At 41.8% G+C, this 25,268-nt stretch overlaps 1 protein-coding gene across 2 annotated transcripts; it reads right to left on the reverse strand.

Moving 5' to 3' along the window:
* On the reverse strand, nt 1-25,210 carry dop1b (DOP1 leucine zipper like protein B). 2 transcript variants are annotated; one of them, XR_004898045.1, is made up of 39 exons: nt 24,969-25,210; nt 21,127-21,304; nt 20,414-20,595; nt 20,140-20,310; nt 18,789-18,978; nt 18,517-18,615; nt 18,055-18,178; nt 17,868-17,977; nt 17,167-17,278; nt 16,917-17,037; nt 16,663-16,782; nt 16,205-16,313; nt 15,254-15,490; nt 14,852-15,162; nt 14,355-14,758; nt 13,978-14,249; nt 13,724-13,876; nt 13,464-13,564; nt 12,794-12,984; nt 11,107-12,703; nt 10,472-10,571; nt 10,184-10,375; nt 9,884-10,006; nt 9,645-9,779; nt 9,477-9,532; nt 9,277-9,381; nt 8,975-9,041; nt 8,715-8,874; nt 6,490-6,572; nt 6,288-6,397; nt 6,053-6,202; nt 4,774-4,835; nt 4,274-4,402; nt 4,010-4,146; nt 3,846-3,901; nt 3,612-3,755; nt 2,986-3,118; nt 934-1,301; nt 14-845 (listed from the first exon to the last, which is right to left on the reverse strand). XR_004898045.1 is itself a non-coding variant. In XM_031295847.2 (38 exons), the coding sequence occupies exons 2-38, from the start codon at nt 21,262-21,264 to the stop codon at nt 1,044-1,046; spliced, it is 6,942 nt and encodes a 2,313-aa protein (XP_031151707.1). In that variant the 5' UTR covers nt 21,265-21,304; nt 24,969-25,210; the 3' UTR covers nt 1-1,043. The 2 variants fall into 2 exon arrangements, 1 of the variants encoding a protein (XP_031151707.1); XM_031295847.2 differs by having other exon boundaries at nt 1-1,301.
* Between the last annotated feature and the right edge of the window lie 58 nt (nt 25,211-25,268).

The following is a 25,268-nucleotide window of genomic DNA, read 5'->3' on the forward strand; positions in this document are numbered from 1 at the left end:
TTTAAGCGTAATATTTATTTTAATGAGTCTTCTATTTATTCAAAAACTTGACAAGGTCTTTTAAACATCCAAAATAAATTACTCAAGCATTCAGCATTGTGGAAAAAAAGACTGTTGCAAATACTATCCATGAACAATGACAAAGAAAGAAGATTTCCCTTAAACACCAGAAAATGGCAAGCATGTATTTTAGCGGGGTACACCCAATCATTTTTCAAAGGGTATTTGTGGTGTACCTAAACTACATTCAGTACCTTACTCATACAACTCTTAACATGAATCTTAGCCAAAGGTTTGTGAGGTCCAATGTATCCAATAAAATCAAAGAGAAATAACCTATTCAACAGCAGCCAAATACTGTAGTCTTTACATTCTTCTTAACATTCTTACAAAGTCAGACAAACATAAGTATGCACGCACCAGAAAGTGTGGTTAACCAGAAGTTATGAAAAAGTGAAAAGAACAGATTAACAATACTTAATAAGGGTTCTTCACAGTAAATCTGCTATTTGGTGTCAAACTAAAAAATATTTACTGGAACTACTGTTATTACGAGGCACATGCCTAATAATAACAGAAGGTAATCATTTGAAGTTGGTTTACATAATAACCATTTTAAGTGGTAACATATTTTGGTCTTAAACCATATGAAGCAGAGAGTAGACTGACGCAATCTCAATGTGTGAATATTTTACAACTAAGATGATACTCGTCCTTGAGCGAGAAAGAAGCATTCCACAGTGATTTGTAATTAATACTTCTACCATGTTTTTTCAAAGTCCACTGAAATAACAACAACAAAGTAGGCCTAGGCTTTTCTAATACGGATTCAGTGTGAAAGCATCTCAGATGTATACGTTTTTATGTGGAGATCAGACAAGTTAACACATTAAAAAACAAAATTCCAAAACATTTCCTTTTGATTCTAGTTCACAATACAACATTATCACCAACTGTGCCTATTTTAGGTATTCCACTTGTATGGCTGCAGGTCTAAGAGCTTGAGAAGAGGACTTAGTTCATGAACGCTTCATGCTTGAGTTCTAACTCTCCATGGAGTCCAGGAACTCTTCTTCAGTGATGCACTCCAGCCTCTTCAGGACTGTGTCTGCACTGGCTGCTGGGTAGTCTGCTACTGGGAAGTGGGGCATAGAGTGGCTATTGGTGGGAGGGCCCTGGAAGGAACAGCATAGGGTGTGAAGGAAAGGCAACAGCTGGGTGATGGAGGACAGTGAGCGTTGAGTGAGGAGCGGGAACGCCAAATGCTCTGTGGAAGATTCCTCACTCAGCCCATTCAGTATCTGGAATAACAAGAGTGAGATGTGGTCATTTCACAAGTCAAGTAGAACTTTAAAGAAAAAAAGGATCCAAGGCACTCTTCTTGTGAAAAGTATTATCAAAAGGCTGGGCAGCTCTACTTTTCATGTAAGATTTCGATAATAAAAAGAGAAATAGACATTTAAATAAAGGCTTTTTATAATATATTTCACAAGAAGAGCGCCTTGGATCCTTTTTTTCTTTGAAGCTTTTGTTCCCTTTCCAAAGAGCACCTTCATAATTTGTTTTGAACTTCTGAACACTCCAGACTTTTTTCTTCTCAAGTAGAACTTTATTTGTCCCCAGAAGGGCAATTGGCTTCGCAGCAGTGACAAATAAATAACTCAACAAAAAAAACAAACAGAACGCCACTACTGCCGGTCGCTGCGTGCACATGCGCACAATTTGAACGAATGTGACTTTTGGACTTTGTATGTTCTTTTGTTAGACAATATTGACAGTTGATAGTGAGCTCAGTTTCAGCTGACGTTTATCACCAACACTGGGATATTCCGACGGCATTATTGCACTTATTCAACAATCACTTATCAAAACAAGGGGAAGGCTGTGTTTAGGTTAGTTTCGCCAGTGAGATGTTGCTAGTAACATTAAAGCATGGCGCATAGGTACTGTTGCTATGGTTACTTGCAATCTAATAACTTGCACAATGATTTAGAATGGTTAAACTGATGACTTAAAGTATGTTTAAGATGTTCCCCGTTAGTAGCATAACTAGAAGTAATTCTAAGCAACTAATCCAAATGTACATTAAATATTGTGGACTTTTAAATGAGAATGACTATTTTAGATTAAAGAATGTGACCAATGACCGGTCGGCCCTAAAAAAGGCCAGACGTAATCTGAATCCAATTCACTACACCCTGCTTCTTTAACTTTTAAGTGTTCGTTGACTGGTAGATCAGAAATAAAACTCAGTGAAAAATGATATTGCTATTACAAAGCGTGTACACGGATCAGATATTTTCAAGACAAGTCTATTTCTCTCTCCTAGCAAACAGACAAGAGTCCCGCCAAGCATCTGATGCTCGCTATCTCAAACCCTCACACTTTTATACATTTTTCCATCCTCCTTGCCCATCTTTGGAGGTGTTGTCATCAGTTGGATGTAGTCCAGGTCATATTTTGCTCTACTGTCCGGTCCTCTTCTTTCGGCCCCTTCCGCGATGTCGCGCTATGCATGAAATACCCCAACTCTCCCCACTCCAAGGCCAAACAGTTCGTTACTGTCTTGGATCTACAAAATGTTTTATAATGTTCATATTACTGAAACATCTGTGTCTTATATTTTCTGTAGACCTAGGAGTGATGAGAGTCAAGGCCATTCCACAACCTGAGCTTACCTTTCACTTATTGCAAAATACATCCTACACAGTTGCCTTTTTCTCTGGTCCTCCTGATCTGAGAGTCTTTTAATCAGCTTAATTATTTTGCCCCCTTTCATATTTATCAGACCAGATGGTCCTCTCACAGATCCTCAGTAAGGGCAAATCCCTTTCAAACTTATCAGGTCAGATGGCTTTTCTCACAGATAGTCAGGAAGACCAGAGAACAAAACCATTCATGATCTCTACATATATTTTCCACAAAATATATCCTACACTATCTAAAGTTTGACATTGGCTGTTTTTAACCCATGTATGATCTTACCTTGTATCGCTGCTGTATCCCTTCCAGTACTCTGACAACATGGGGTGTGCATTCCTGCTCGCCTTCTATCAGAGCATTCTCTGGGCCACCATAGCGAGTCACATCCACTTCAGGGACAAATGCCCAACGATACCTATCCACGGAGCAGATAGTTACACAGAAAAGGTAAGACAGAAAATAATAATAATAATAATAATAATAATAATAATTTAAACTTTATTAATCCCACAAGGGAAATTACAATGTTTTCACTCTGTTGTTATTATTATACACAGGCCTGCATTACACACACATGCTCAGTACCTATACATGCACTAATGGAGTGAGGGGGCTGCTGCTGTCAATGGACAGGCACCCCGAGCAGTTGACGTCCGGTGCCTTGCTCAAGAGCATCTTGGCAGTGCCCAGGAGGTGAACTGGCACCTCTCCAGCTACCAGTCCACCACCATACTTTGGTCTGTATAGGGACTTGAACCAGCAACCCTCCGGTTCCCAACCCTACTCCCTACAAACTGAGCTACTGCCACCCCAATATGCACACAATGTAACTAATGCAACACCACAACGTATACAAAGACATATGTTAGCATGTTTTTCAGTCATTTTGTCCTGAATTAGGCTCTTACATCTGAAAGAGTGGCATTCTCTCTGGAGGAAAAGCCAGGGAGGCGTCCAGAAACTTGCAGGCTGACAGGTACATGTCCAACTCCGCCTGAGAGAAATTCACTGGTCCATTCCTATCAAGGGCTCCCCGCACCACTTTAGCCAGCCTAGGTCGTACACAAGGAAAGTCTTTTGAATAAGAGCCTCAACAGAATGTCAATGAAATGTGAACTTGTGAATAAAATAAATCAACTCACTTTGAGACCTCTTTATCTAACTGCAGAGCTTTCTCTAGACGTGCCAATATGCGAATCTGCAATTTTTTTTTTACATTAACGAAAATTAAAATAGACACTTAGAACAGAACAGAACAGTATCCGCCCAGTGTATAAAGCCAGGCTCTTAGAAGATGGGATCGTACCAGTTCTGTGACCATGATTGGCCAAAGAGATGTGAGGTGCTGGGATGAAATCCGCAACAGGAGAACACGAAACATCAGGAACATCTGGGCTGAAACACCAGGGCTTGGGTTCATACGCAAAGCCTCAGTGAGACGCTCTGAAAGGAGGGGGAGTAAAGTTGTATAATCGTTAAAGAACACAGTCAATTTGAATGTCTGTTTCAACCACCTAATTGAACATAATTACAAAAAAATCCACAGAAATATCGAGAAACAGCACCACACCTTGAATGGAGGGCAGATACAGATGATACTGGTCAACTTCTCCACTGAACATGGCAAATGCCTGGCGCTTCAGCAGCATGGGTTTCTGGTCTACATTAGTAAACAGCTTCAGGGAGCCACTCTGCATGCCTACAGCAGAAACAAATACAGCTTTGTAACAGCAAAGAATCAAAAAATGTCTCACAAATTTGACACACCACTTCCAGAAGTGACATTTTGACTGCACTGGTTTGAAAACAATTTATTTCTTGTCTAAACTGTAACTGTCTATCTTTGAATACTTTTTTTTAGGAATTGATAATTTTTAACAATCTCCATAAGCTCTCTATGCCATCACTATGCATCTGTTCCCTGAAATCTTTGCCAGAAAGCTTCTCCATTATCTCCATTTTATGATCTAGACGTTAAAAATAACAAATGAATCTTCTGTTTAACTCTCACCTTTAGATTACAATTGTATCTTTACACCACCACAAACATTTCCTCGAGGCTGTACTTACTCATGAGGTCTTTAAACATGGTCTTCTCATGAGTCAGCAGGTGGTCAATAATGGATTTCCAACTATAAAGAACACAGGGCAATTAAGAACAGGACATTAGACGTGTAATAACATGAAATACAGACAGACAAAAAACTTCTATATAATGATGCAGTAAGATCATTTTACACATGGTATGCACACACATTCAAGTTTTCCCTGCTCCAACAGCCAGAGCTGTGAGCTTGACACGTTTCTCACGCTCTATCAACTGCCTCCATGCAGAGCAACAAAGATGAGATTAAAGTAAGAGAAATGTCAAGAAAAAAAGAATGTCATAAAAAAAATATCAAAAACCCTGATAACACGTGCAGGATTATCCAATACCTAATCCTAAATGCTAAGTGAGAACACCTAATCCATTAGGGTGGTCAATCGAAAGCATTGACTCACTCATCCCTCTGTAAGCTCTGATCATAAAACCTAGAGTCACACACTCAACAGCAGTTACCCCTCCAACATCTCCTTAAAATCTCAAAAAAACTGTTTAGAAAGAACATTTATGTAACTGAGTAATTATATTTATGAAAGTACTGCATGTACAAAATAATATGATATATTTATTACATAAATGATCAATAGTCTAACTGTCATTGACTACACATACTATGGCATTTTTTATATTAAATTTGAGCTTCTGGAGAAAGTACTCTCTGCAGTGATCAGATATACCAGATATGCACACATTTATAAATAAGTGTCACCATCTCCGCTTTAAGCCATATGGTTACTGACATGAAAAGAGTAAAGGCTTTTTTACACTAGACGCATCCAAGGTGGCGCGCGCTATCGTTATGTCAAAATTACGTAATATCCTGCTGGCGCACCCGGCTCTTTTTTTTTTTCAGCGGCGTGCGACAAAGTGGAAACAGGAGGCCTGAACGTGTTCGCCGACAACCGGATGCCAGGACTCTCACAGTGACTGCAAGTCTCTCTTGTAAACGTACTGGGTTAAGATGAGTTCTTTTATGGTGAATGAAATGCTTGATCCGACGAAGTAGGTCATCAAATCAAATTGAAGCATTGGCGGCAATGCTGCAGCCAGTTCTGCCGTTGTTTACCTTTTTGTTCTTCTTCTAGTCCGTAGAAATAGCAACGTCTGTAGCCTTTGCTCATTAGCGCGAGTGTGTACTGTATAAACCCTTCTTTTGCAAGAGCTAATATAACTCCTTTCTGTGTGTGTGTGTGTGTGTGTGTGTGTGTGTGTGTGTGTGTGTGTGTAACAAATAAACATACTAACCTGGGAGCACAGGAGGCATCCATGGTGAAGAAGAGTGGGTCCATGAAGAACTCAAAGACCTCTTTCCTCCAGGCCCTTTTGGTATAGGCATACCCACTCAGACTGCTCAGCAGCTGAGAACTCGCTTCAAAGCTGGGCATGTTGTAGGCACTAGAGGAGAAAAGTCCAAGATAGATGAAGTCTACTGAGACCAAACAGACCAAAGCGATTATGTTAGCATAAAGACACTAGTTACCTGTGGTTCTTCAGGTAGGGGAAAACATAGTACATGAGCCGAGAAATTAGAGGAACGGCTTTCTCCTTCTCATCACTGCGGTATACCATGTCCAGAAGAGGTGCCAAGACCTATACGGTAAGAGAATGTGTGAAAAAATACAAACCCAAAAAGATTCACACTTTCATTCCCTCAGCATAAATAAAACCTCAAAAAACCCTACCTCAGCCAGGAGTACAAGAGCTTGCACGCTGTAACCTGAGGGAGCCGAAGAGGAAACCATGGTGCTAGCTTGAGCCATTGACTCTGACAAGGAGATGAAGGAGAGAAGGAATAGTGACATTACTTGTAAGTGACAAGTAGGTGACAATTATAGATAGAAATTAGGGGTGGGAATCACCAGAGGCCTCACAATACGATATCATCACAATACTTATGTCAAGATAAGATATTATTGCGATTTTAGGCCATGTCCACACGTACCAAAACGATCTTTTTTTTCTTCCCTGGCATCGTTCCAAGAATAGTTGCGTCCAAACGGATCCATTTGTAAATGACTCAACACGCTACTTCATATTCCAGGCCTATAGGTGGCACTGTTTCTGCTACAGAAATACACCAGAAACGGAGAAGAAGAGGCGGGGCATGTGCATAAAGCTTACGCGCTGTATACAAACAAACAGTAGAAGAAGAAACCAAACAGCCTGTCGGTACACGATCCGTTCTGCACATGCGCAAGATAATACTGTTTTACGCATCCATACGACCTGCACGATCTGTTCCACGCTAGCCTATGGCTAGCCTCCACCGGGAAGCTAACGTTAGTTTAGCTAACAGCTAATTCGGCTAACCGCTAGCTGACAGCTAGATTCAGTCTAAAATAACGTTAACTCAAACGTAATGGGAAAAGCAGGCTACAGCTAAATTAAGACTTCACAGTAATAACAATAAAGACAAGTATTGAGTGATTGTTTTTTAAATGAGCACAAGTAAAGTAGAACTGACGTAACAGCTGTTATATATGTTAGGTGTTTGTTATATATGTCAACGTTTATTTTCAAGTTTTATTTTGAGGGTCTTTTAAAGTTATTACATGCTGTCTCAGCTAGCAGTTAGCCGAATTAGCTGTTAGCTAAACTAACGTTAGCTTGGCTGTCGACCGGAAGCGTGGAACAGATCGTGCAGTGTCGTAAATCCTCGTACAACCGCGCATGCGCGAACATTTTGCGCATGTGCAGAACGGATCGTGCAGGCAGAACGGATCGTGTACCGACAGATACGTAAAACAGTATTATCTTGCGCATGTGCAGAACGGATCGTGCAGGCAGAACGGATCGTGCAGGCAGAACGGATCGTGTACCGACAAGGTCGTTGCGGGGTAAGAGGTCGAAGGCTAGAGGTCGAGGGGTGTGGCGATGATATCATCGATACGCACCGTATGCGGCTTCGCCGTCCAAACGAAGACACAAGGGTGGCGTTTTCGATTTTTTTCACCCTGGGACCAGGTTTAAAAAAAGTGCGTCTTCAGGCAGTGCGTTTACAGGATTCATTTGGACGATCGGCCAAATGATGCAAAACATGTGCGTTTACACCAAAAAGTGTTTCCCGTGTGGATGGCCCCTCAAACATATTGCAATATTCTGCAATATATTGCAATGTATTACCTTTTTTCCAACACATTTTTCCCAATTTAAAATTATGTCCCCAAAAGGAAACTTTGTCAACATCTGTTTTATCTAAAAAGGTACATGTTTCTGTTTGTTCATCTCACTTCAATTTTATTGCTACAAAATGGGATTGTCAAGCAGACAAACTGACCAACACATATATAATAAAAGATCGATACTTGCCGTCTGTGTATCGATACAGTATTGCCATGGAAAATACCGCTATACTAAACTGATTTTTCCCCCCCACCCCTAAAAGAAATGTTTCATCATAGAATAAAAGTGATCACTCAGAATACAGGTAGCCCCAAACTATGGCAGGAAAATGCCCCAGACAGCATCAGGACAATCTCAGTGTAGAAATCAAGCATTCAGGTCTGTACTGTTCCCATAGATCTAAATGCAGATGTCACTTTAGTCATTGTTCCTAATTAAGGAATTAGTTTAATTTGAGTTTTTATAACAAATAAGCGCCTGCCATCTGAGCCCCAACAGTGAACTTAGGCTACTGCAACACCTGGGACACTGGGTTACCACAGATATGGAGGCAGGTCTCTACTCTTAGGTCAAATCTCAAAACCAAGTAAAAAAAGTTGTGTTCATCCATGGTATACTAAGCTTAAGTGTACTACATAAAAATCAGTGTTTCCATGGCAACAGTAGTGATTTGTAAGCTCTATTTACTATCTGACAGAGGGCTATATTGATTGCCTGGGTTTTACCTTCTCAACCAGTGGATAGGATGAGGTCATGCCTGCATGTATTTGTCAAAGGAAGTTACCATAATGGTCACCATCCACGTCTACGTCTTCAGGTTCGTCCGCTTCAGGGCAAACCTGTGGCTGAACTTTGACCTCAAGGTTGCGGCTGAGCCAACTGGTCTGCTCCAGAGACGACCCTGCGATCCCGCCCACTGCCTCGAGGATCCGCTGAGTCACCTCCTGCATGATAATGACACCATCAATATCACCGCAGTATCTCACAGGCATGCACTTGCTCGCTATCTCAATCATAGTTAGAGCAACAAAACACGCATCATACCTGCAGATCTCTAGCGTCCTTCTTATTGTCCAGGTTCGGAAGCCTATTGACAATGTCATTCAGTATTCTGCAAGACAGAAACTCTTAATGAGTATCATATTTCCCCAAAGGTAACTAACAAATGTTGAGCAGATACAACCAGCAGGCCAATCATTGTTAATGTCATGGACTGCAGTGCATTTCTAAAAACCTTTGTTTTTCTTAGAATAAAGGGACAACAACTGCATTTTGTTGTGCAACCCTGTGTTGTGCATTGACAGTAAATGGACCTTGAATAAGTAATGAAAGTGTTTAAAACTGACCCCAGCAACAAGAAGTGCCCAGGCGGGGCTAGGTTGAGCTGAACAGACTCCCGTAACAAGCTGAGGAGAGGAGCCACGTTTTCCTGCAGAGTCGGAGCTGAAATGCTACATACAGCAACATAAATTATTATAACAGTGAGCATTCATAGAATGGTCTTATTAAACCTGAGGTGGGGACTTGCGCTGTATTTCCTACCTACCTTTGGATATAGGCGTAGCTGAACTGTAACATGGGGATATCTACCAGGGTTGACTTCTGATGGAGAGAAAAGTATAAAAAGTTACAAAAATGAGGGAATTAACTTCCAGGATACCGTATATATACAATATAGTTTTGAAAAGCTGTGCATGTATGTATGTTTGTATACCTGTTCTCCTTTGATCTGATGTGGTTTTTTCACAACCTCCTTGACCAATTGTAGGATGGCATCTGTGTGCAAGGTGTGCAGTGATTTCACTAGAGCCACAATGGTTAGACGAGACTCACTGGCCACAGGTAAAACCTAAAAAAGACAGCAGTGTAATGTCAACAAATGCACTAAAGCCTTCCAGTGAGATTTATGTGACTGTGTCCTTTCTAGGTTTCTAGAAACATTTCAGTTCTTACTTTGTTTTTATGTCTCCTTTTACTCTTCCTGGTGCTCCACACTGCTCCCAAAGAAGCCATGAGCTGAATCCCATACTGCCCAGTTAGAGGGACCAAGAACTCCAGTATCCGCTGCCGTAAGATCTAAACACACACACCATGAATGGATGACATTTTCCATAATAACCCATGCACATGGCCAAAAAGGACAAAATGTGTAAGTGCCGGATCAACAATCACATACAGCATAAATTACACAGATCTGTTATTGCATACATTTGTATAAAAAAAGTGAAGAAATTATGCACGTATGTAACACACCTTGGTGCTTTTAAAGTAGACAGAGTTAGAAGTGTGTCTGCTGCTCTGTGCAGTGTCAGATGCCCGCCTCTGAAGCTCTTCCCTCATGACCACCCCCCATAACAATGCCATGCTACTGAGCATGTGTGGTAGTGCCTCGATCACAGCGTTGCGTGCATTACGGACATCTACAGGATCACAGGCAACCAAGGACTGACAGAGAGAGAAAGAGAGAGGAAAATGGGTATTTACATTCTCATACATAAAAGAGGTAGGCCTACAGATGTGTATCTATGCTTAATTCCTCACCCTCTTGTTGTCCAGTAGACAATAGTGTGTAATGGTGGTCAGGCCTTCGAGCAAAGTCAGAGGGTAGTCAGGAGCAATGTTTTCCCTCCTACCACTCAGGCTGATCAGAAGACAGAAACACATACATCAAATACATAAATAAAAAACATTTAAAGCACAACAGTGTCCTCACTGTTCATTTTTGATTATTTTAAATTAGCATGCAGCTGTGAACATAAAACATATCTACAATTTAAAAGGACAGAATTTGGGGATTTTTGCGATTGATGGCTGCTGCCGGTTCTTGCACATTTACCATGATACACACTGGTCCACATAACTACTTACACTGCTTAACCTCTTGAATTACAAAAACTATTGGCAAACTAAGCAGTGTGTCTTTGTACTGCTTTATATTGTGCTTGTGAAGTGGAACATTTTCTTCCATGACTTTACTTACTTTTTTACATTGGTTTTAGTTATTGGGTCTACGTTGGTTTGACTATTGGATGACTTGAGACCAACATAAAATCCTACATGTCAGGAGAGAGACCTAACTGGCACCCCTAAACTTAAAAAAGGACAAACTTAAATCTGTCAAGTCGTTACAGTGTACAAAACTATATCAGCGAGGTTTTCAGTGGTGCTTAGTCTACCTCTGATTTGTCTTTCCTCCATCATGCTCATAAAGCTTGACCAGCTCGTTCAAGTTCCTGCAGATCTGACTGATGAGTGGAGCCACAATAATGCCTAATGAGCGACCCAAGTATGGCAGAGAGGAGCACAGCAGTGACACCCAGTGGGGGTGCATGGCATAGCCGTACTGCGGCTGCAGAGCCCTGGCTGCAGCAGAAACAAACATTCCCTGGGCTGTGATGGGGTGGCTTTGGACATACTGTGCTGCCTTGATGGACTGCTGAAAAAGAACTGCCGTTTGCCACTCTCGAGCAAGAGGGGTGGTGGCAGTTGGGGATTCACGAGGCTCCCCGGTCTGGCCAGATGCTCCAACTGCACCAGCTGCTGAGACAGCCCCACCAGGCCACACCTGGCACTCCAGGACTATGAGAGCCTGGAGGAGTTTCAGTAATTCCATTTGTAAGGGGTACTGTTCCTGTCCACCTCCTGCTCCAAGATTCACCAGACTCTCCTCTGACAGGCATCCCTGCTCATCCAGCAGCTCCAGACCCTTGGTCGGTCCCTTGTCTGTTCCCCTCTGGCTGACATACATGGATGCAGAAAGTGTAAGCAGAGCATATTGCTGCACTTTACATCCTGAGAGGAGTCTGCGGATAGGCTCCAGACTGGCCCCATTGCCCTCTTGTCCCCGTGCCATACAGCCAAGTTGATTCACCATCCGGGTCAGCACCTCCACACTCTTCACCTGAACCTCCCTGTTCCCCTGCAGGTCAAGAGGACCCAGGCTCAGATAGGAAGGGTATTGAGAGCGCAGGAATCGCAGGCACAAGGACACCAGCAGTTCAATGAGCAGGGATGGGGGTAAAGAGGGGGAGGATGAAGGAGAAAGTAGGCCGCCGTAGAAACCGTGACCATCTTGAGCCTGTTGGTGGCGCTGCAAGAGGTTGGAAACCAGGTTTAAATGTGCAGCAGAGCTTGTGTCCAGAGAAGTGTAGGAGAGGGCATCCACCAGAAAGCACTCAGCACTGCTCCGCAGCAGGCTGTCTAGCAGTGACAAGCCTTGGAGCAGATGGCGCCAGCCGTCTGCTACAGGATACAGAAGCACATGGCGAAACAGAGAGTCGATGGCCTCTCTCTTTTCACGCTCCTGTTTTAACAGGCGAGACCTGGCCATGACCTCCAGCTCTAAATCCTCCTCATCCTCACTTGACAGTGAATCAGATGCCTGTGTGTGCTCGGACTCTGCCCTCCGCAGGCCGTTGACAATGCCTCCTTCCTCAATGCTGCGGTAGGGGAGAGAGCCTGAGCTGGAGTTCTCAGTGGATACCTGGGCACCACTAGTGTCAGCTGACTCAGTGTGTTCACTCTCGGCTTCTTCCTCCTCCTCCTCCTCTCCATCCTCTTCCTCTTCTGTCGCTTCACTCTCACTCCTAGATATCACTAAAGTGTCCGGTGGTTTGGCCAACTCCGGGCCACTGTCTAACTCTGCCCACAGGGATTCCCGGTCCACAATGTTCATGAGATTAAAGGTGGTGACCTCTGTTGCCATGGCATCTGCAGATGTCCCAGATGTTTTGGTGGAGCATCGACTTTTGTTGCTTAGACCTTTCAGATTACCTTTAAGAAAGAAAACAAAACACACATTCATATGTTCATCCAATCGAAATTGTATTCACTTACACAACATATGCTGACAAATGCACTTACCAGCAGTGACATTTTGTTTGATGCTCTGAATGGAGCAGCGCTGAGTGGAGGGGTGAAGCAGCAACAACAGAATAGGCTCCAGGATTCGAATTACGTCATTAAGGGAAAGAGCCCTGACCAGCCAACACTGAGCTGCTGCACTTATTGAGCCATCTGTACAGCTTAGACTATTCACCACAACACACAGAGACCTGAGAGAGACACACATTTCAACAGTCGGATTTAGTAAATAAAGGATTTCCAACCCAAAATTAAAATCATACCTTTTTTAAAAAAAATGATTTTACACTGTGGAGTTCACACAGTGTTTCTCATGATGGGTTACGGATACAAAGAAGCAGGTTATGTCTCAGATCTTACTCAATCTGCAGTGTTTGATCATGTTATACATCATATAAATCACATTGACATTTGCATAAAGTAGAACTTTTCTCAACTTTGTTGTGCCACTTTCCACTTTGCATCGTTGCACCTCTGACACTAATGCCTCCTTGTATGGCAGGTTAATCCACCAGCAGAGGAGCACTGACACATATGTTGATATTGTAAGCTATATAAAATGAGTACTTAGACAAAATATACAGTATTTAAGAATTACAGACATAGTGATGTACCTTAATAAAGACACTACCCTCAATTTGTCGCCACTTTACAACTATGTACTACTAACCGGTCAAAGGAGCGATTGCGAGACATGGTCCTGTTGGTCTGGATCTCCCGGGTCAGGTGCCATAGAACTGTGAAGCGGTGTAGTGCTTCCAGCCTAACAGCCTGGGGCAGACAAACACACGGTAATCTGTTAGCTTCTTTGCTCAACATTTTCTAGTGTCTCTGTTCATGTGTCCCAGTCAAACTGACACATCTAGAAGATGCTGGGAGAACAAACATGCGAACAAATCGTGTTGAGTGTGTGTGTGCAGGCAAAAACACCTTGTCTTTGTGCAGTAGCGCCTGGCAGATGATGTCTTCACAGATGGAGGCTGATGGAGCCAAACAGTGAAGCCGGTAAAAGAGTTCCACACAGGAAATGTGCTGCTCTCTCCGCTCTGTGTCCAGCTGGTTCCACAGCACCTGGGACACCCTCTGGGTCACAGCAAAAGAAAACAAAAAACATCTTGAATACTGCATTTATGCTTTACACTACAGCTTTGAGTTACACCAACATTTTCCTTTTATAACCTAACCTGATAGAAATCTGTGCCTTCCTCTATGGCACGAAGCAGTGCAGGGTAGATAGGTGGCACAGTGACCATCTGCAGCTGCCCACTCAGAGGGTTGGAGTCTGATTTTTGGTAGCGCCTGTGCTTGTCCTGGATGACCAGTGCTAAGGACTGGGAGTGGTTGATGAATTCCAACAGGGAGGCCACTGCAGTGTGCTGGATGTTGTAGTCCCTGGACAGGCAGCACAGTGTCATCAAGGACCTAATCCACACTGGCAGGCTGTCGACGTCACTACCTACGGAAAACAAAAACGTTTTAAATCACTTCTGTGGGTTCAAGTATGTAGCTGACAGTAGTATTAACTCAACTGGATAAATAACATATACATGTATGTGCTGACCTGTGTGGCCAAACATGTCTGTGTGGAGAACCAGAGTCTCCTCTTCACTAAGGTAGACAGGGAAGGTGGTGCACTCCAGAAGCAGGTGGCAGGTGGCGGTGAAGGCCTGTCGACAGGCCTCAGAGATCTCTGCCCTGCTCCGGGGCATGTAGCCAGCCGCCCAGTCCAGACACCCTACACGCCCACGCTCCTTTTTCTTCTCTGTGGGGGCTGCTAAGGGCTGGCCGTCAGATGTAGGGCGAGGTTTAGGCTTGTGTTGAGTGAACAGTTCAGTTAGTTTGTCTTTAATTTCACGTCCCCCTATACCTGGCAACAATGTCTTCTGATCCACCGAAGCAGCAGTTAGGTCAGACTGGGGTCCTTCCTCCGGTCCTCCGACATCCTCCACCTGCACCAGCAAGTATCTGAAACATGGTAGTAGTAAATATTAAGAATCACACTTAATAAAAGAGGTCCATGTAAGTTACAGCTAATTTGATAGTGGCTCAGTGGTTTACCTTGTGGTTATGAAGGCCAGGATGTCCTGCAGACACTGGGTCATGGTGTCTACACAGCCTCCTCTCCTCCACACTCCCTCGCCTTCTTTGCATATTCCATTTCCCTCCTGGCCCATCCCCATCCCTGGTAGGAGATGGTGCTCTGACGGTGAGGCGCTGATGCCCAATCCACTGTCTTCAGACCTGAGTGTTGGGTATATACCATCTGCAGGTTCTGCTTCATCTCCTCCATCTCTGTTCAGCTCTTCATCTCCATGGTCACCATTAACCTGGCGAACACTGCCTTCTTTCTCTCCTTCCTTCTCTATATCCTAGATAGAGTAATATCGATACGAGGAACAGTCGAACATCAAAAATATTATAAAAAGAAAACACATTGGAACAGACTGTAAAATGCCTTACCTGAGTCTTTTTGCTTTCCTCCTCCAGTGACTGTAACTCTACGTCCTCTGTCTGTGCCCCTGCCTCAACATCCATATAAGCCACAGGCATCTGGATCTTACTCAGAACCTTAAAGCAGGCGCGTAGACCCTGTGTTACATCTTCCAGGCTAACAGAGTCCATGTGGCTGTGCAGGGTCCTCAGCATGGTGCCCAACATCTCAGGGAGAAACTGGGACTGGATGTCAGCATGGAGCTCCTGTGGGAAAAAAACACATTAGCTCTTTTCACACTGCATATTCTTAACACAGTGTTGACCTAAGCCCAGGGCTATACAAGTCACACTGCACTTCTACTAGCCCTGGGTTAAATGTCTGTTGGAACATGTCATCAGAATGTAAACATTAGTCACATGACGAAGATGATGATGACAAGCTTTACTTTAGCAATGTTTCACAGCGGCAACCTTATACTCTGTGTTTAGTAGATTTTCAGGGGATAACCCCACAAATTTGAGGCTAACCCTGCTCCGAAGCAGGGCCTACCAGCCCAAGGATAAAATTGCAGCCAGCCCACGTTGGAATGTGCCAGGATGGGGCCAGTGTAAAAGCTTAGCCCCATGCTAACAAGTCCCCTTAGCCTGTGCAGTGTGAAAAGCTCTACTGTCTGTGTATACACATTTCTTTAGGTGCATGTATGAGTCAGACTTGGCACTAGCAAATTAGTGCTGAATAATAGTCAATATTTGTTTAAACCTAACTGTCACTGATTACCAGAGGGATGCAAGAAAAGGTTAACTATTTTTCTCAAAATAATACCTTTGCCTCTGTCTAAATTTGTTTTTAGTATTTGGATTTTGCCAAAATGTCAAACCTGTAACTATTTTTTTAGGAAATCTTAAAAATGATTATTTGCATCAATTTTGTTTCACAAGGCAGGGAACTTATGGTGTGCGTGTGTGAGAGTTGTTTACCAGAGGGAGAATGTCAAGCAGGAAAATGATGAGCTTGGACATCTCTGTGACTGACAGAGCAGGGTGACAGCGCTCCTGCTGAGGAGGCGTTGGTGGGTCACCTTTGTCACTATTGAGTAAAGATTAAAAAAAAAAAAAACAGTGATCCTTGTGGGTTGATAATTGAGGGTAAACAAGAAAAAGTTCACACACATTTTGTACAAATTTTTGGCAATGTTTATTTTGCACAGAAACTATTTATTCTATTCAGCCATTGGCTTTCTTTAACCTCACTGTTTTAATGAAGCTGTAGTTTATATAATGTATGTTACTACTAACTTTTAATTTTACCTATAATCTTGCATGTTTCTGAGTTGGCACAACGTACTGTATAGTCAACACCTGATAGTTTACATTTTTAACATGCAAAATTCCCCTTTATAAATAAGGATTGAGTGTCACAGTCATTCCTGCCATACCTGAGAGAAGTGCAGAAGCGTCGCATCATGTACTCCCACAGGTATTCACTGTTCATGGAGCTCACAAGCATATTCACCGTCTTTATGATCTCCGATGCATTCTTATTCTCTTTTATCCTACTGTTTAAGAAAACATATGAAAAACATATTTTTGCTGTCTTCCATTTGTCAGTTGTAATATTGTCACAGGTTCAGTTCAATATGAATTCAACAGTGAACATCCTTGCATCTGTCCTATAATCTATCGCTCTCACATGGCTAGCTGGTTGCCTGAGAGCCCTGAGCTGCCGATGGTTTCCTCCCCCAGCATCTCTAGACAGTAGCTGTGGAACGCTCGGACCACCTCCAACAACAAACTGCTCAAGACCACTGGACCTACGCAGAGATATTGTCATTATCACAGTGAAACATGCTTAGATTAAAGCTGAGACATTGACAGGAGTGGTGGATCGAGTAATTCAGCATTTGACATGTTTGCGTACTGTACTGCTCAGTGCTGCCTACCTATCTCCGGTTTATCCAACAGACTGATGATGATGCGAAAGGGCCTGAGGTACCCAATCACATTCTCCGGGTCGCTCTCCACATCCTTCTGTTTGAGGATGTTAATCAGAGCCTGAAGTCACAGAAACAAACAAATGAGAATAAGAGAAACGTGACAAACATTGGTAAACTGTTCAAACAGATACACCTGACCAAGCTGTGACAAGTGAACTCCACTTCCTCTCATTTACTGTACTGTACGTGCTTATTTGCTTTTTGGCGAGAGTAAAGATAGAAGTTAGAGCGAGTACTATTTCTTGGCCGGGCGCAGTCAATTCCTGCTCCCAGTCCAGAAATGGTCCCGCACATAAACCCCTGTAAAACCACAACCTTTCATTTTCAGACACTACGGATTAAGCAAACGATATATAACGTCTTAATTAAATGTGCTTTAGAGGTGGCGGTTCCCCCCTGATTTCAGTCATAAAGCTAAGCTTACCTGCTACTGGCTGTAGCCTCATAATTACAGTACAAACATAAGCGTGGTATTGATCGTCTCATTGAAATCAATCAATCAAAGTGTATTTCCCAAAATGAACTTTTTCTTAAACAGCATTGACAAATCAGGTTATACTAAAAATAAACATTTATTTTTTATTCATTTATTCACATTTTAGGTTTTGGTGTTTGTTTGTTTGCTTGCCAACACATGAGTGAGTTACCTGCACAAGGAAATCTTTAGAGTAGGTGTTGAAGTAGAAGGATGTATGTTCCTCTGTGGTAGAGGAGAGGGTGGGGTGTGGCGCCACCATTCCTCCTTTCTTGTCAGTCCCTGAAAACACATTCACAGAGTTAACTGGGAGACATAGTGGGTAATTTATTACTGAAGGGAATTTCAATGATCGGCACCTAGGAGCCAGGCGTAGAGGCGTCTGTTGAGGGACATGTCTCTGCGGAGTAGTGTAAGCGAGGCTGCAGACACCACTGTTATCATGTCTTTACCACTCATGGCAATACCAGACTCCACTGGGTCCTAAACCAAAAACACACAGAGTTACAGTTGGTTGAGGAAGAAAGAAGGGAGTGTAATGACAGGAAAGGCACTATGTTCAATGGGAAAGAAGGTAAAGAGGTAGTATTGGAGACAATTCACAAAAGTAATGCACAAGATTATCAAGCAGCAGCGACAGCTGTTTATATATAATTGTAATTACAGGGTCATTCATTTCCCCCCATAAATAACCTGAATCTAATGATGTTTGACATGTGACTTCTGGAGTGGAAATGGAAAAACACTTTATTTAGATCACTTAGAACCAAAGATGTTGTCCAAATAAAACAGGTAGTGAGTGTGTTTATGTGTGTACCTACCAGGCATGTAGCAAAGGGAAAAAAGTAGAGCAGGATTTCAAGCATGTTCCTCTGCACCAGGACATTTGAATCTTGCAGAGAAAGACACACCGACTTAATCTGAAGACAGACAGAAGCCGAGAAGCTCAGAAGTTCAGACAGATGACAAAAAGATCGGTTATGGAGCAGAACTGAAACGTGACTGAAATATGTCCACAATACAACAATATCCCCATAATTATTAAATGTGCTTCATTCCACATTTCTGCAGTAAGACAAACACAGACACTCACCACCAGTCGGTGGTCATAGCCTAGCATGTATGTTTGCTGGCGCAGGGACGCCATGCAGTCAAAATGTGTGACTATAAAGACCGAGGCAGGCAGTCGCACCAAGGGGGTGACCAGCATAGTGCCCCACAGCGCACCATAGAACACCTGCTGACCCACCAGCAGTGACAGCTTGAGCAGCAAGGCATCAGTCCTGGACAGAGAGAGAGGGAGAGAGAGTACAAAATGGAGAGAACTCCCTGTTATGCCATTAATAAATCTGTATTTCTGAGTGGCAGGCTGACCTTGTAGTTAGTAATGTCATACCATATAATTCTGATCAAAATCCTCTGTTGTTTCAGTACAGAAGTACGGTTTAGGCAGTATACAATCCTAAGGAATCAACTGACTCACCCAAAATTACCCTAAAAAGCATGTTTTTGTCAGTATATTAGCTCAGGGATAGACACTCATTTTTTTTAAGCACTGGCCCCACGGGCCACCAAGCCCTTAATTTTGGTTGCCAAAGTACATTTTTGGTGACCCTTATTTAAACTTGTGTAAAAACAATACAGAAAAGGCAATTTAATGAAAATGAACACAGCATTCCTTAACACTTCAATAAATGAAAAGACATTAACAGACTGAAGATATATAATTACACTTTGTGTGGTTGCATGGTTTATAAGGTACATGTATTCTCTCGGTGTCTAGCTGGTTCACAGTCACACAATTTTTTCACAATCTTTTTTCGCACTATTGATGTTTTTTGTAGAATGTGCAAATAAATGAGGATGTTTGTGGAATATTGTTTAGAGTGGCCGCTATCAGCTCCGGCAGCCGCATTCTCAGCTGTGTCGGGTGGAATCCAGGGTTTATGTTGCCGAATTTCTTTTTTTTTTTTTTTTTACTTTTATTTAGACAGGTAATCTCATTCAGAAATGCCGTCTCATTCTCAAGAGAGACCAAAAGTAGATTCCCAAAACAGCTGATCACTGTAGGTTTTAGCAAACGTTACTAAAACAGGAGTAAATAGTGCACTATTTGAGTATTTTCAGCTGCAGATTAATAAACATTCAGTAATCGAGTATTTATGGCAGCAGGATGGTGTCTGTGGGATTGACTCAAAATAAACTACAGTGCCCATGTTCATCATAATGCAGGAACATGTCACCCAGTTCAATAGTGTGGCTATTTGATGTTTTTTTTTTTTAAATAGTTTTTGGACAACAATGGAGCTCTATGGCACAGAGGAATAAGCTATCAGGCTTTGGCTTCATAGACAATACTTGTTAGTAAGATCCCTGTTGGTTTTGATCTTTTCATGGGATTTGTTGACAATGAGAGAAATATAGAATATTGTCACGTTACGTACCTGTCGTAAACCTCCAGTCCCTCCTCCAGGCCTGGTAGTAGTCCTGTTATGAAGGCCTGAAGACTGGGCAGCAAAGCCCTCTGCAGCGGGAGATAGTAACGCTCATACAGTGTCAGCAGCATTGGCTTCACTGCCATGGCTGCATGGCCCAACAGCGGGAACAATCCTGAGCTGAAAACCATAAACACACACACGTTATATCATAAAAAGCTGCACACATAATAAGACCAGCTCTCTCCTCGAAGCAGTAACAAATTCATGCCAATTTCTTTACCTGTAAATAAAAAGATCCTTGGCCAGCCATTTTGTTCCAATGATTTTGAAAATGACTTCGTAGGTCTCCAGAGCCTTGAGGTGTACTCCGCTCGGCAGAGCAGGGTGCAGGCACTGGGCGAGACGCTTCCCTATGATCAGCCTTTTAGGGAGTAGGGAGTAGCGAAGGTTACTCTGCAGAGCCTGAAAGAAAGACAAAAAAACTGGGTTGGCCAATAACTAAAAAGTTTACATATGAAGTGAGAATTGTGTACAACCATCCAATAAAACCAATAAACCTACAGGCATATTGAGGACATTTTGTGCATATTGTCATAGTCTTTCCCTCACATTCTCTGTGTACTTTAAGGACTTAAGTTTTTGCATCAACACACATTGACACACCAAAGTAAACCTATGCTTTTATGGCACATTTATTACCCAAAAATAAAAAGCCAGAAGACTTGAGCAATAAGGGTGTATAACAGAGATAGAGAGTCTCAACAATAACTTCCTCATACTGTAAGTACAGAGAACTGAAACACACAAAGCAGCTGTGAAGTTGACAACCACAAATGCTAATGTAAATTCAGATAAACCAATAGACCAAAGTTCTTCATTTACAGACTTAGTTTTACACTATTAGCAGGCCATACTGAGATATCATCCATATAAAGAGATTAGCAGTTACAGTATTTCTATGGCATCAAGTCCACTCTGTGCCTCATAACGTACCTTATTGAGCTTGCCCAGGGAGGAGATGAGATCTGCCCACTCACTTGAGGACTCAAAGTTTCGCAGTGCCTTCTCAATGACCACCGCATAGCTACGATAACGGTAGTCATTCTGCAGTTCTAACTCCTCAGGATCCATGATATATCAGTCTGATGCTAGCATGTTCAGCACAATATTTCTGGAAAAGAAGTGAGACAAATAAGAGGTTTTGAGGAAAGAGACATGTATGTTTTTCAAACTCAAAAGAATATTCAGTTCTACTGTAGTATCTCTCTCTCTGCAGCCACCTGGATATCCTTCTGCCTCTTAGACTTGTTTATGGCAAATAAAATTAGCCAATTAGCTCCGTTCACTAACATATACAAGCTCTGAGGCTATGGAGACAAATGTCCTCATTCATGACTGGTCAGTGTTTGTCTGATTGACCTGTCTCTCAGTCTGAGGAGGGAGGAGTCCTGCTAACACAATCTGTGTGGCCATGCATGCACTTCTAGAGAAAAAACAAGTTATGGACTGGGCACAAACAGAGGGATACAGTTTTCTCTCTTGTTTACACAGTAACATTTAAAGCAGCAAGAATAGGCTTTTTTTGGCCTAGGGGCATGGGGACATGGGGCAACATTATCACCTTATAGTGTTGTCATAGCAAATATCCAACAGGCACAGAGCAACATTAGCATTCATTCGGATATGTGTTTCTGGCCACCTGATGGATTTAAGTCCAATATTCACTCTCCTTTTAGCTCTGTTTACAAGTAGCCAACTGCTAAATATACTGTATAATATAGAAAGAGTAGCTTTTTTGCTTTCAAGCACATGGCAAAGGCGGTAGTGTGTGCGTGTGTGTGTGTGTGTGTGTGTGTGTGTGTGTGTAGTGTATTTGAGAGATGGGTGGGGGAATCGACAGCAGGATTAGAGAAGCACAGATATCTGGACTCCCTGTGCCTGAGCTGAGAGGAGCTTTACCATCGCAGACAAACCCAACAACACGTGCAGGGCGTCTCTGTATTAGTGGTGAAATTGTCAGCCTATTGATAGAAAATAATAATAATAATAATAATAATAATAATAAATATATATATATATATATATATATATATATATATATATATATATATATATATATATATATATATATATATATATATATATACATTTTACAGACTAAACAAGTAATAAATACATGTAAAAACAATATGTTAAATTTAATCAACAATGAAAATAAAAAGTGAAATAATAAACAAATGGGAATAAGACAGGATGAGTTGGGTTAATTTCTTGTGGAAAAAAACAACAGGAGAGTTTAGAGTGGGCAATTAAGTGTGAAAGTGATGAAGAAGGATGAAGAATCAAGATTATTTCTGTTCTCATTACATGGCTCAGCCTTAGTCAGCAGCAGGTACACCTCTACACTCACTCCAAAAACCCTTCCATGAAATAATTACACTGTTGTTCTAGCCCAACCAATACAGATTTTTTTCAGGCCAATACCAATAGTGATCTGATAATGATATATCAACAATATACAATTAAGTGATCAAAACAAGTACACTACCGGTCAAAAGTTTGGGGTCACTTAGAAATTTCCATTCCACTTCATTACAGACAGAATACCAGCTGAGATTAGTTGCATTGTTTTTTTTAACTAGGGCAGCAGTTTTCAGATTAAATTATGTGCTTAAATTATTAAAGGGTTCTTGACTGTTGTTGAAAGAAGTGGCTGATCTTTAATGCAATATCTACATTGCCCATTATCAGTAACCATTCATCCAATGTTCCAAAGGCACATTCTGTTTATGAATCTGATATCATTTTAAAAGGCTAACTGAGAAAACACTGGAGAACCCTTTTGCAATTATGTAAGCACATAATGCAATCTGAAAACTGCTGCCCTGGTTAAAAAAAACAATGCAACTGATCTCAGCTGTTATTCTGTCTGTATGGAGTGGAATGGAAATTTCCAAGTGACCCCAAACTTTTGACCGGTAGTGTAGATATTCTGAAAAGGACATTTTGCAGCAGACTGATTAATTTGTCAAAAACATAAGATTAACAGCAAAAAGAACTTCACTGGAAATTGATTTAGTATCAGTAACAACTACAGACACAAAGACATGAGATAAGAAAAAGAAGACTTGAATATCTAAAAAAAAAAAATCACCCTATAAAACCCAATAATATATTACACTATAGTTAACTATAATAAATATTACAAGAGTACGTGTGTCGTGTGGACAAATCTGCATAAATGGATTTCTGATCATTAAAATAGACTGTATCACTTTATCCTTCAATTAGGCCTACCAGTACTCTTTGGGGATTTCTGTAATGCAATTTCCTGTTACATAGTGGCCAACACATAGACCAATAACGATATATTTGTAATAAACTAACCTTGGCCTGGCCAATAATATCAATCAGGCTCTATACCATATGGAAGATGCATTTTCCTACGGCCCTGGCTTTTAGGTGATATGGCACATTTAGCAAAACTGCTACTATTGTGCAACTTTTTATTTAGGTAAATCGGGTTTGGTAATAGTATGCTTTTTCACCATGTTCTTTCTTGAATATGATTGATAGAACATGACATATGCCACTTATTACCCATTTCATAAGATAAGATAAACTTAATTGATCCTGCGACAGGAAAATGTACACATTACAGCAGCTCAAGAGTTTACAAAAGCAAAGGAACAAAATGTGACTACACGTGTCTGGAAATGATCAAATGGAGAGAAAAAAAATGTATGCCAACCGGTTTTTAATCTCTGACCAAAACAGATTTATGACATCAAAAATTTATAATCCCTAAAAGCCACATGCAGTACTCGTGACTGGAGAAAATCCCTGGCGACAACCCTGTCACACGTGGATTAACCTTTCCAACGTTTTCTTCCAAATTGACAGCTTTATCAAAATTAGGAGTGGTTAAAGACAGAATATGTAAAAAAAAAAAAAAAAAAAAGACACCCCTTCAAAGCAAACTACCCACAGATTAGGTGATGCTATTCTACACAGTCCCTGCTCAGATGTTTCTCCTTAGATGGACCATCATTCTCCCTGCAAGGAGAGAACTTATTTGTGTGAAACCAAGCAAATGAGGATCCTTAAAAGCCCCGTCTGATCACAGCTGACAGCTAGATAATTAAATTGTGTAGGCCAAGCAGAACTAAATGTACATTCTCACTTCCTCAATGCATGTATACGCAGAACAGCAAGTGCAATAAAACAATGTATTTCTACAGACTGTTGTTAGGCAGCGGAGTGTGTGCTTTGAGGGTGGACACACGCACTATGGCACACAACGAGCCCCGCTATCGACTGTGTCACCTGACTGACACCAACACCACAGCAGGCTGTAATGTGACGGTGTTTCGCTACGAGAAAGCAGATGAGAAGACAACACAAACTGTGGCCAATTGACAGTGGCTGCTGCAGCTTTTGGCCTGTGAGGATACTGTAGCATTATGGAGCTGAGTAGTACATTATGTAGCTAATTGCACGACCTCAGACTGGACGATGTTACTGCCTCCAAGACTAGGAAACGAGTAAGATATATTTATAGAAAGTTAAATATGTTTGTGTACAGCTAAGGTTAGCGTATGCACATTTTCGTCAATACGAAATTGAACTAACGTTAGGGAAAATTCAAAGATGCAGCTACGTTAGCTATTTAAGAAAAAAACGTAACGTTAACGTAATATTTTAACGTCAGGGTTTCGTTTTTTAGAGTGCCAGAATAAATATTATTGTATTCTGTTTACAACAAGACAACATATACCTTAGAGCATCGCCCCGTAAACAAAATTAGCTAGCTATCAGGTGCATCAATGACTCACCAACTGCGAAACAAACCCAAGGTGCGCCGAAGCACCCTCGCTTCAAAGCAGTCCGACTCAAAGAAGCGACAGCCCGGTCCTCATAGTGCATTCTTCACGCTAACGTAGCTCAAAGAAAGGAGATGGTAAACCTGTTATTTGTCCAGAGGATGAGTCGTGTGTCACTAAACATCCCCAGATGGCTAGGATAGTCAGAACGGGGCGGGATCCTCAAACTCAGCTGATTCAGAGCTGAAGGCAGACGGAAGGTCCACTTCCTGATAGAGAAGGGGTGGGGAGGGAGTATTTTATACAATAAAA

The sequence above is a fragment of the Sander lucioperca genome, chromosome 8, assembly GCF_008315115.2.
Source record: "Sander lucioperca isolate FBNREF2018 chromosome 8, SLUC_FBN_1.2, whole genome shotgun sequence".
Classification (NCBI taxonomy): Eukaryota; Metazoa; Chordata; class Actinopteri; order Perciformes; family Percidae; genus Sander; species Sander lucioperca.

Excerpts from the sequence above, each read along its gene's own strand:
- dop1b (XM_031295847.2), bottom strand. The coding sequence starts at position 21,264 with ATGGATCCTGAGGAGTTAGAACTGCAGAATGACTACCGTTATCGTAGC. Across the intron at positions 17,038-17,166 it reads GTTGGATAAACCGGAGATAG|GTCCAGTGGTCTTGAGCAGT; the intron begins GTAGGCAGCACT and ends ATCTCTGCGTAG. Across the intron at positions 12,704-12,793 it reads CAAACAAAATGTCACTGCTG|GTAATCTGAAAGGTCTAAGC; the intron begins GTAAGTGCATTT and ends TCTTTCTTAAAG.